The sequence below is a fragment of the Lithobates pipiens genome, unplaced genomic scaffold (assembly GCF_037356315.1).
Source record: "Lithobates pipiens isolate NorthernLeopardFrog02 unplaced genomic scaffold, aLitPip1_a1.2 Scaffold_23, whole genome shotgun sequence".
Taxonomy (NCBI): Eukaryota; Metazoa; Chordata; class Amphibia; order Anura; family Ranidae; genus Lithobates; species Lithobates pipiens.
This window is the reverse complement of record NW_027507785.1, coordinates 299,205,317-299,217,384: the sequence shown is the minus strand read 5'-3', so window position 1 is coordinate 299,217,384 and position 12,068 is coordinate 299,205,317. Positions and strand designations below refer to the sequence as shown.

The window sequence follows — 12,068 nt, the reverse complement described above, 5'->3', positions numbered from 1 at the left end:
GACAGTACTAGTGTTGTGTGCATAAGCAGCCAGCCAATCAGGAAGCCATATGACATGGCAAGGGTGACAAAGGCCATACTAGTGAAGGAGCTTGGTGCTTAGGCTCCCTCCCTAGAAACTGGTTCCCCACATACTGGGACTGACCTTGTGGCACAGAGCTTCCTAGGGACCTAGCCTGGGAGTCATGGAGGAAGATGTATTGAGGCCTCGGAAGAAGAATAAGCATGGGATATGTACAAGTGTGCTTCCTAGTATCCAAGTGAAATATGCAGATCAAAGTCATTAGGAGTAAGGTGATAGGTCACTGGATTGGTGGAGATCGGTACAAACTCAGTTGTACCGGCTAAGAAATGCTGCACAACAACAACAAGTGAGAGAAGTATTCTAAAGCATAGTGAGGAACTATGACCGTAGTGAGCAATGTGAAGTGTTATAGAAGTTGGCCATGGATTACAAAGAGTTAACTATGTTCTCGCTAAGGAGCCCCACTTTTAAGTTGGAGTGCCACATCAGAATGAAAGTTGGCTTCAGCCCTCCTCTGGGGGGCATTAGCAAGAGCTCATTCTAGGTCCCGCACTTGGGCGTAGTATGCCCGGACCACATGCCCGGTCATGCTGCCACATTTTTGTGCAGTCATGGCCCAGAGTTGCCATCATTAGGAAGCCAGTTTAGTGCAATGAGGTGCAGCTGAAGCTGGAGAGAGTACATGAAGTCGTTTAAAAGGCTGGGGGGAGATCAGCAGCTCTGAGATGCAAAAAGGGGTGAAAGGATGTAAGAACAGTAGTTTATAAAGAAAAAAAAGTTTCATAAAACACATTTGTCAAACCTAACAACATTCCTTTTTTGATTTAGATGTAGTTCAATGTTGGCAATATACATGGTAATTTCAAATAATGATTTGTAGTGTAATTAGTACTTTTAGTGTCAAGAGTTCTCAAATCCTTTCAGCTTTCTGCTGCAAGGTCCAAGATTTACATAAAAGCAGCACAAACCTCTGATTTTAACTTTTGATTTCTTAGCAAAAAGTTACCATATGTTATTGTTTTCATTCTGAATCTCCTACAAAAACCATTTTCTTAGGATATGGATTCTTTAAAATTAAGTTTAGCAGTTATTAGTTTAGTATTGCATAGCATATGTTTTTAATAATTATTTTTTATCATCATTTATTATTATTACTTTTTTTATTTGTATGGTCATCACCAGGGCCTTTTTTTCTCAGAGAATAGGTGCAGGTACTCCCTCCTTCCAAGTTACCCCTTGTCTTTGCCCTCTACCCACCTCTGAGCACCATCCCTTGATTCCACCCCCTACCCACCTCCCAGTACCGCCCCTTTTAGAGAATACAGAATCAAGTATCATTTTGTGGTGCTAAGTATTTTGTATGGAATGTGTTAATAACAAGAAAAGCTGTAAAATACATCCCCCGCAGTCAGAAATAATGGATACCCCAGCAACAATATATATCATAATGAGAATAGACCCTCCCTGCAACAAATACCCTCCCCAGCAACAATAGATCCCCACCAGAAACAATAGACTTCCCATCAACCAGCATCAACAGACCTGCCAGCAGCCAGCAACAATACAACCCTCCCTCAACAGTAGATACCTCCCAGCAAAAATGAACCCCCCCAGCAATAATTGACCTCTCAGGCAACATAAGACTCCCCCCAGCAACAACTGATCTCCTCAAACAACTATAGGCCATTCCCACAAGAATAGATCCCCCAGTGAAAATAGCTCCCCCCCCCTATGTGACACTAAATCATCCAGCAGCAAGCAACAACAACCCCCTTAACCTCCCTGGAGGTATTATTATTTCAGATTTTAGGTGCTAAAAGCGGTACAATTATTTTGCATGAAAATTTGGCGTTTTATATTGTATGCCTGTAATTCTTAGCAATAACTCACTTAAATCTGTCCAAACCAGAGTCTAGCAGACATCCCAGGTATGATAAAGTTTGAAAAATGAAATCATAAATTATAATATAATAAATAATTATAAATTATTGTACCAAATAATAATATAACAATAATAAAAATTATTCAATAATGTAATCAAATCAAAAACACTGAAATTTGCTCAGTTGCAGAATTGTCACTGTCATTACTTTTCAGTATTTGATGACGGATCTCCCCACAAATCGCTATCGCTCAATTCTGCGAGTGATTCTAATTTATTATCGCTGTTTTCTAGCTGGTCTAAAATCATTTTGATGTAAAGTGACAGTTTTGGTTGCTATGGACAATCTCCAGTTTCCTGGCATAAAGAACAGTTTTTATTATATAAAACTGCATGCAGGACACTGGACAGACCACTAGGGACAACGGGGATGTGAAATTATTACATACAGCAATGTAATCTGTAAGATTACATTATACTGTATGTATAGTGAGTGTTTCACTTTTTGAATTTGGCACCGATCTCCGTCCCCGTGCGTCGCAACACTCGCAGGGCACAGAGATCGGCTCCGTGATAGACCGAGCGAGACACGGCTCGCTCATACAGCACGGGAACATCGCTGGATCCGAGGGAGAAGGTAAGTAAACATCCTCCTGGATCCAGCGATGCGGTCCCGAGTCTGGCTCGGGGTTACCGCTTTTGGTATAAAAATTCCACCCCGAGCCAGACTCGGGAATACCGTCAGGGGGGTTAATACACCCCAGCACCCCTTCCCATTATATAAATTCATGCTAGAACTGTGTTCTCCCCAATGGTGCCCCCTATTATTCCATGCCCCCTGGCCACTACTCTAGAGGTAGGATGCTGGATGCATGGATTTCAATGTTTTTTTTTTTATGCATATGATTAGAGCTTGAGGCTCTAATTGGCTTAAAAAAAGAGTTGGTTCAGGGTGCAGTAAACTGGGTGTTTATATGGCATTGTAGCCCTAATGAAGGGGTGAAGTCCCTGAATCACATTGGATATTGAGTTCACTACATGTTTTGGGATGAAAACTTCCATTTGAATTTTAACATTTTGATGTGCCGCTCCTAATTTTTGGTCCAACCTTTATACTATCCAAGGTTTTCTGCAGAGATCCTTTGGTGTATGGAAGCAGCCTACACATTACCCAGATGTCCCATTGGGATGAGAGTAGTACAGTATTGTGACTTTACCAATCATGGGTACAGAGTAAAGTCCATCTAGGTTCCAAATGCCATTTAATCTATAATCCAAACGATTTGATATTTTGACATTAAATTACATTTTAAAAATACCAATTTTACGGATAAAAAAATGTAACTGTTCTCTAATTATTCTTATAAATGTAGCCCAGATCCCAACGGCTGATTGGTTCCCCTGTAAAGCTTTTTTTCCTTATTTTTACAGCAACAGGAATTGCTGTGATCAAATTGGAGTCCTCTTAACATTATCTGTATCATCATCACTATTGACTAACAATCTGCGGCAGCTGGCACTTGTAAGAAGCCGAATGATTCTTGTTATGTGTCATCAACTACCACTAACCCAAGGATTCAATAAAAAAAATGAGCAAACTTGAAACTGAAGATCGGCGTGAGCTCAGTTCAATAATGATTTGCAATTACTTTCAAAATTATCGACTTCTAAATAGCTTCTTTAAAACTTGGCAAAATGCAGCAGCTAATTCTAGAGATTCACAGATTGGCTGCAGGGGGGATCTTTAACGTTGAAAATTCTACCATGCAAGAACTTGAAGTGCACATAAGGGGTATTCCATCTTGGGCTTGCACTTGCATAACTATCACTTAAAATACAGCTATTACAAACAATATTGCATTATGATAACTCTAAGGCCGCGTACACACGGGCGGACTGTTCGCCCAACCTTGTCCGCTGAACAGTGTTTGGGCGGACAGTCCGCTCATGTGTGGGCTTTCAGCGGACAGTTTCAGCGGACAGTTGGACGGACAAAGTCTTTCGGAAATTCCGAAAAACTGTCCGCTGAAACTGTGTTTGAGCGAACAGTCCGCCCGTGTGTGGGCCTGTCCGCTGTACTTTCGAAATGAGCGGACTGTTCCCGCTCGGAAAGTCCGCCCATTTCGAGCGCGTGTACAGGTAGGCGGGGCCCGTGAAGGAGACGTCGCGGGCTCCGCCGCCTGGAATGGGCTTAAAGGGGAACCCCAACGCCGAAAAAAATCGGCGTGGGGTTTCCCCCAAAGTCCACACCAGACCCTTGTCCGAGCACGCTACCCGGCCGGCCAGGAAAGGGGGGCGAGCGAGCGCGCCCCCCCTCCTGAGCCGTACCAGGCCGCGTGCCCTCAACATGGGGGGTGCCTTGGGGAAGGGGGGGCCGCGCGGCCCCCCCACCCCAAAGCACCTTGTCCCCATGTTGATGAGGACAAGGGCCTCTTCCCGACAACCCTGGCCGTTGGTTGTCGGGGTCTGCGGGCGGGGTGCTTATCGGAATCCGGGAGCCCCCTTTAAGAAGGGGGCCCCCGGATACCGGCCCCCCACCCTATGTGAATGAGTATGGGGTACAATGTACCCCTACCCATTCACCTGTGAAATAAAGTACAAAAAAAAACACAACACAGGGGAAAAAATATTTTATTGCACAGCTCCGGGGGTCTTCAGTCTTCGGGGGTCTTCTCGCCGGACTCCTCCGCTATGTGTGTGTAGCTCTTTTACTAGTGGAGGAGTCCGGCTTTCTTCCTCCCCGCCGCCGGCCTCTTCTCCCGACTTCGGGGGTCTTGTCCCCCTCTTCGGTTCTTCTGCCGGGCCACCGCGCCTTCTTATAGCTCTTTTACAGGCGGTGGCCCGGTCTTCTGTCGCCGCTGCCTTCCGTTCTTCTGTCGCCGCCTTCGGTTCTTCTGCCGGGCCACCGCGCCTTCTTATAGCTCTTTTACAGGCGGTGGCCCGGTCTTCTGTCGCCGCTGCCTTCCGTTCTTCTGTCGCCGCCTTCGGTTCTTCTGCTGGGCCACCGCGCCTTCTTGTAGCTCTTTTACAGGCGGTGGCCCGGTCTTCTGTCGCCGCTGTCGTCGCCGCCGCCGCCGCCGCCTTCCGTTCTTGTTCTTCTTCTTGTTCTTCTGCTTCTTCTCCTGGAGATGTTGACTCGACGAGCTCTCCGGCCGGAATGCCAGAGCCGCGCTGTGCGGTCACTTATATAGTGACAATGGGGCGGTGTCACATGGTATATGTCACATGGGTTGGTCACATGGTGACCCCGCCCCCTTACGATGTCATAGTCCCCATGTGACATCAACCCATGTGACCAACCCATGTGACATATACCATGTGACACCGCCCCATTGTCACTATATAAGTGACCGCACAGCGCGGCTCTGGCATTCCGGCCGGAGAGCTCGTCGAGTCAACATCTCCAGGAGAAGAAGCAGAAGAACAAGAAGAAGAACAAGAACGGAAGGCGGCGGCGGCAGCGGCGACAGCGGCGACAGAAGACCGGGCCACCGCCTGTAAAAGAGCTACAAGAAGGCGCGGTGGCCCGGCAGAAGAACCGAAGGCGGCGACAGAAGAACGGAAGGCAGCGGCGACAGAAGACCGGGCCACCGCCTGTAAAAGAGCTATAAGAAGGCGCGGTGGCCCGGCAGAAGAACCGAAGAGGGGGACAAGACCCCCGAAGTCGGGAGAAGAGGCCGGCGGCGGGGAGGAAGAAAGCCGGACTCCTCCGCTAGTAAAAGAGCTACACACACATAGCGGAGGAGTCCGGCGAGAAGACCCCCGAAGACTGAAGACCCCCGGAGCTGTGCAATAAAATATTTTTTCCCCTGTGTTGTGTTTTTTTTTGTACTTTATTTCACAGGTGAATGGGTAGGGGTACATTGTACCCCATACTCATTCACATAGGGTGGGGGGCCGGTATCCGGGGGCCCCCTTCTTAAAGGGGGCTCCCGGATTCCGATAAGCCCCCCGCCCGCAGACCCCGACAACCAACGGCCAGGGTTGTCGGGAAGAGGCCCTTGTCCTCATCAACATGGGGACAAGGTGCTTTGGGGTGGGGGGGCCGCGCGGCCCCCCCTTCCCCAAGGCACCCCCCATGTTGAGGGCACGCGGCCTGGTACGGCTCAGGAGGGGGGGCGCGCTCGCTCGCCCCCCTTTCCTGGCCGGCCGGGTAGCGTGCTCGGACAAGGGTCTGGTGTGGACTTTGGGGGAACCCCCACGCCGATTTTTTTCGGCGTTGGGGTTCCCCTTTAAGCCCATTCCAGGCGGCGGAGCCCGCAACGTCTCCTTCGCGGGCCCCGCCTACCTGTACACGCGCTCGAAATGGGCGGATTTGCCTCCGCCTTACGTGGGCGAGTCCGTTCATTTCAAAATTTGAGCGGACTGTTTGGCAAACAGTTCGTTGAAACAGTCCGCTCGTGTGTGGGCAAGTCCGCTCATGCAAATTTTGAGCGGACTGTTTGCCGAAACTGTTTGACGAACAAGGTTGGGCAAACAGTCCGCGCGTGTGTACGCGGCCTAAGGATACAAGGATAGTATTATTATTATTATTATTATCATTATACAGGATTTATATAGCGGCAAAAGGTTATGCAGTGTTTTACAATACCACAAAATACAAGATGGTAAGAGGGCCCTGCTCGTAAGAGCTTACAATCTAATAGGGTGGGGCAAGTGCTACAGAAGGTTGTAACTGTGGGGGATGAGCTGATGGAAGTAATAAAATATTAGTTGGAGGCACTGGCGGCTGGTGCTGTATATTTGGGGGGGGGGGGGTTCTAATCATGTGCTTAAAAAAAAACACATTGAAATCCATGCGTCCAGCACCCTGCATGTAGATTAGGGGCCGGGCGCATGGATTAGGGGGCCGCCGCCCCTGCACCCCTTATGGACGGGCCAACACTGGTTGGAGGCATGATAGGCTTCCATGATCAATTTCCTCCATCCCTATCTATATGTCAAAAAAAAAAGAGGGGAAAGGAGTTTGGGACTTTTTCACACCTTTTTGTTTCACACCTTTTTATGTAACCTTTCTTGGTGATGCGTTTATATCCTCTTCACTTCTTACACCTTTCTATTCAACCTCTTCTGGTGATGCGTTTATATACTCATCACTTTTCACTTCTTACACCTTGGCTACCACCAATACTTTTTAGTACTTCAATCCCCCTGTTCTTTACCGAGCACAGGACACCTTGCACATGTCATATTTTAACTATATAAAAAATATATATACATATATATTTTTTCAGAAGTTTTTCATTGATGGTCTCAGCACTCGGACTACTTCAACTTTCTTGAAATCTGTCTCCCCTGGATGATTTTCTTGCTGGACAGCAGGCCACTCACACCACTTCAGCTCCCGTTGGAGATGCCTCCCTTTGAGGGCCCTCAAATCTACAGTGCCACACTTTTATTATATAGTCAACCTTGTAAGTATGGTAGAGAGTGGGCTTTTATACTTGTATTTTATTGAACTCACGCGCATGCTCCTGAACAGTGGATCAATCCACGAAATGCATAGAGCTATTATATCCCTATGATTCTAATGATATCTGTCAGTACGTATACTGTAGTTTTTGATATTAATCGTTTATAATCATGTGGAAACCTGTCTACATTGTATGTATAGATATACATTTTTCTTAATTGTACCAGTTATTATAATTGTATTGGATATACACTTACTCATGATTATGCATTTGTATGTTAATTTATACAATAAACTGAATTCTTTATAACTACGTGCTTCATTCAAAGCCCCAAATCCCTTTCCACTCTTTTTCAGCACAGGTATGTCATAGTGAGATGGATTGGTCTTGCCAGCAAGGGGGCAGATGCCATTGACTCAAGGTTGTATAGCCAACCACAATTAAACTTTGTATATAACCAGGCAAATGTGTAAACTGCCATCACAAGTAGGAAGTAACGAAGAACAAGAATTTCAACTTCTGCCTCACAGGTATGTCATAGTGATGCAGGTTGGCCTTGCCAGAAAAGCTATAGGGGCACCACTGACCCAAGTTCTTATAGCCAAACATAGTCAAATTGAACTATTAGGATATAACCAGGCAAATTTGTAAACTGTCACTACTAGTAGAGAGTAATGAAGTAGGAGTTTCTAATTCTGCCTCACAGATATGTCATAGCATTTAGATTTTGGTTTAGCTAGGAAGAGGACAGGGCACTTTTGCCCCAATGTCCTATAGCCAACCATGGTCAAACTGAACCCTTAGGTTATAATCAGGCAAAATGTGTAAATTGTCACTACTGGTAGAAAGTAAATAAGTAGCAGTTTCAACTTCTACCTCACAGATAGTATGTCATAGCGACGAGGGGGGTGGGGGGGGGGGGGTCTTGCCAGGAAGGGGATAGGGCATCACTGACCCAAAGTCCTATAGCTTACCACACTCAAACTGAACTGTAGTAACATAGGAACAAGAATTTCAAATTCTTCCCTACAGGTCTGCCATAGGGAGGTGAATTGGTCAGGGGAGAAGGGGACAGTGCCACCGACTCAAGGTCCTATAGCCAACCAATGCGCAAACTGAACTCCAAGGATAAAACCAGGAAAATGTGTAAACTGCCACTGCTGGTAGAATGTAGTAAGTATGAACAAGAGTTTTCACTTCTTCTACACAAGTATGTCATAGTGAGATGGGTTGGTCTTGCCAGGAAGGGGACAGGTGTCACTAACTCAAGGTTGTATAGCCTACCATAATCAACAGACAAATGTGAAAACTGCAACTGCAAGCAGAAAGTGATGAAACAAGAAGAAGGGTTTCTACTTCTGCTTCACAGCAGGTATGTCATAGTGTTATGGGTTGGTCTTGCTAGAAAATAGATGAGGTACCACTGACACTAGTTCCTGCAGCCAACCACATTCAAATTGAACTCTTGGGATATAACCAGGTAAATATGTAATATGTCACTACTAGTAGAAAATGAAATGAAGTAGGAGTTTCTACTTTTGCCTCACAGATATTTCATAGCGATGTGAGTTGGTCTTGCCAGGAAGGGGACAGGGCACCACTGACCCAAGGTCCTATAGCCAACCATCCTCAAACTGAACTCTTAGAATATAACCAGGCAAATATGTAAAATGCCACTACTAGTAGGAAGTACTGTAGTAATGTAGGAACAAGAATCTCTACTTTCATAGTGAGGTGAGCTGGTCTTGCCAGGAAGCGGACAGCACCACTGACCCAAGGTCATATAGCCAAGCATGCTAAAACTAAACTCCTAGGATATACCCAGGCAAATGTGTAAACTGTTACTCCTAGGAGGAAGTAATGAAACAAGAACAAGAGCTTCTATTTCTCTCTCACCGGTAAGTCATAGTGATGTGGGTTGGTCTTGCTGGAAGGGGATGAGGCGCGACTGACCCAAGTTCCTTTGGTAGCAACCACACTCAAGTTGGTCTCTTAGGATATAACCAGGCAAATGTGTAAACTGTCACTACTAGTAGAAAGTAATGAATGTCTATTTTTGCCTACAGATATGTCATAGCGATGTGGGTTGGTCTTACTAGGAAAGGGGCAGGGCACCACTGACCCAAGGTCCTGTAGACAACCATTCCCAAACTGAACTCTTAGAATTTAGAATTTTACCAGGCAAATGTGTAAACTGTAACTAATATAAATGGAGATTAGCAAGGGTTTTTATTTCTGCCCCACCAAAATGTCATAATAAGGTGAATTGCTCTTACCAGGAAGGGAACTGGGTGCTGGTGTAACAAGGTCCACTCTTTTCAATACTTATTTGTTTGTCAAAGCGGCTTTACTGAACATGCATCTATAAAAAACTTTTCTATATCAGTCCTTACCTGTTCCAGCCCATCTGAGCTATGTGCATAGTGTAGTTAAACCAGCCTTCAAATCTTACTTAATGCAAAAAAAGACAATAAACACTGGTGAATATTAATAAAACACAAACTCCGTACTCACAAGAATGATGAGACAGGCCGGTCCAATAAAACTCCATATAAAATTGTTCTCCGTGCTCAGCCAACATCTTCAAGATAAATAAAATATTATTGCATAAATAATTCATTTATTTGAGAAAATATTTTTAAACGCAGATCCTTCGCTTTAGCATACTCACACTTTATCCGTGCCGTAATACTTGTATCCCAGAATAGCAGAGATACCAACCACCACAGCCGGACTGCAGTAACCGAAAATGTAGAAGTTTTTATGCAAGAATCCACGGTTATAGATGACACCAACGACGATGAGATATAGATGGATTCCTTCAATGCACATCCAGGCAAACGCTGCAAGGAAGAAGTAATGTAGCATTCCAGCGATGATGGCACACAAAAGCTAAAAATGAAAAAGGAGCTATTTTAATTTAATTTAATTCATTTTAAACATTTCTTTTGTTTAATTCAAAGCCAACTTGTCATAAATAAAAACAAGGGGCAACCAAGCACATGGACTCCTGAGCTGGGCTGTGTGAATCCATAGACATACACAGGGATGGCAAGCCACACCCCCGCTCCCTCCTGACAGGAGTTTGATTGACAGCCTATGGCTCCTGCTGCTCTCAGTGCCTCCTATGAGACCAGAAAGAGAGGAGAGTGGTGCTGCAGCTGGGATGGTGCTGGAGCGGTGAAAGGGGTCAGGTAAGTGTTTAGTGATAGGGGGGGGGGGGGGGTATAACAGATAGTGGGGATTTTTTTTTTTTTTACCTTAATGCAGAGATTCCTATAGTAGAAAGTCTCTTGAAATGTCGAAGCAGCTTATAGCTGTCTTACATTCTTACATAGGGATGCCCTATCTCCACATATTAAGTGGCGATGACTGTGTTTATAATAGGTCCCTAAAACAGGGGTGCCCAACTTTTTTTTTACCATTACTGACCCCCGATAGATTGCCCAAAATGTCCCCATCCCCCCTTCACCTGAATGTCAAAATCATCACCGCCAAGACTATTAGATACCAATATAACTTCAAAAGATGGCAATATACTATATATTTAGATAACAAGGAACAGAACAGCTGGAATAAACCATAAAGATTTCAGGATTTTATCAAATTCATTTAAATAAAAACTGTGAATTATGACTACACAAGCAAGCTATAACCAGTGAGAATTTAGTTGTTCGCCGTTTTAATAGCAAACAAAAATGTGTTTTAATCACATGCACTGCTCAAGGCTATGAGGTGCTTGCAAAGTTGCCCCATTCACTTGAGTGTGCCATAATCGGCAGGTGGTAGTGCCCACCAAAAGCAACAGGGGGTAAAATTCCTGCTGTGGCCACAAAGCAAGAACTTGCAACTTCGGCACGTGTACGTCCCCAGCTGCAACTGTTGCCGCTGCCGCTAAAGGAGTAGCGGTTGGGGGAGCTAAAACCCTTGTTCAAATGTGGGTGTTTATTGCCTCCTGTCCCAACTGCTGCCATGAATGAGATAAGAACCACTATACTAAAGCCTTGCATTATATTTCTATAGATACACAAATTGCAATCCCTCCACCTAGTGTATCATCACAGCGCTCAAATTATCCAAACTCTAAAACTTAGCTGCTACTTTCACAAAAATATCAAACACATATAGGTGCATCAAAACTAGTTTTTAACATTAAACAAATAATTGATTGCACGTAGCGCTATTTCCTGTGTCAACACACTCTATCTAAAATATTAAATGATCCTGTGTGGATCAATGTGCTTTATATTATACACACAAATCACATAAACTTATACAAATCACCACCAATAAGTTAATGTACTTTTACGCATATGGACAAATAAGTGACTAGTATAATCCTAAAAAAGTGAATGCATTTTAGGATTATACTAGTCACTTATTTGTCCATATGCGTACTTGTACATTACTTATTGGTGGTGATTTGTATAAGTTTATGTGATTTGTGTGTATAATATAAAGCACATTGATCCACACAGGATCATTTAATATTTTAGATAGAGTGTGTTGACACAGGAAATAGCGCTACGTGCAATCAATTATTTGTTTAATGTTAAAAAATAGTTTTGATGCACCTATATGTGTCTAAAGCCTTGCATTGCATGATTGCATTGTGAAAAGCAGGATGTCTGCAAACAAATTTGAAACTTTCATGAACTCAGTGGTGTCTCCTGGGACACTATGGATCAGATCATCATGCCTTCTCTACAATCCAAACATTGGTTTATACAGTTTTTTTTCACCTATGC

The 12,068-nt window shown here is 44.6% G+C and overlaps 1 protein-coding gene across 1 annotated transcript in view; it reads right to left on the bottom strand.

Moving 5' to 3' along the window:
• Positions 1-12,068, bottom strand: part of ADGRL4 (adhesion G protein-coupled receptor L4) — a 253,358-nt gene that overhangs the window by 24,931 nt on the left and 216,359 nt on the right. The window contains exons 12-13 of the mRNA XM_077450392.1: positions 9,992-10,212; positions 9,835-9,901 (exon numbers count right to left, since the gene is read on the bottom strand). Coding sequence (XP_077306518.1) covers positions 9,835-9,901; positions 9,992-10,212 — 288 coding nt within the window. The remainder of the gene's footprint in view (positions 1-9,834; positions 9,902-9,991; positions 10,213-12,068) is intronic.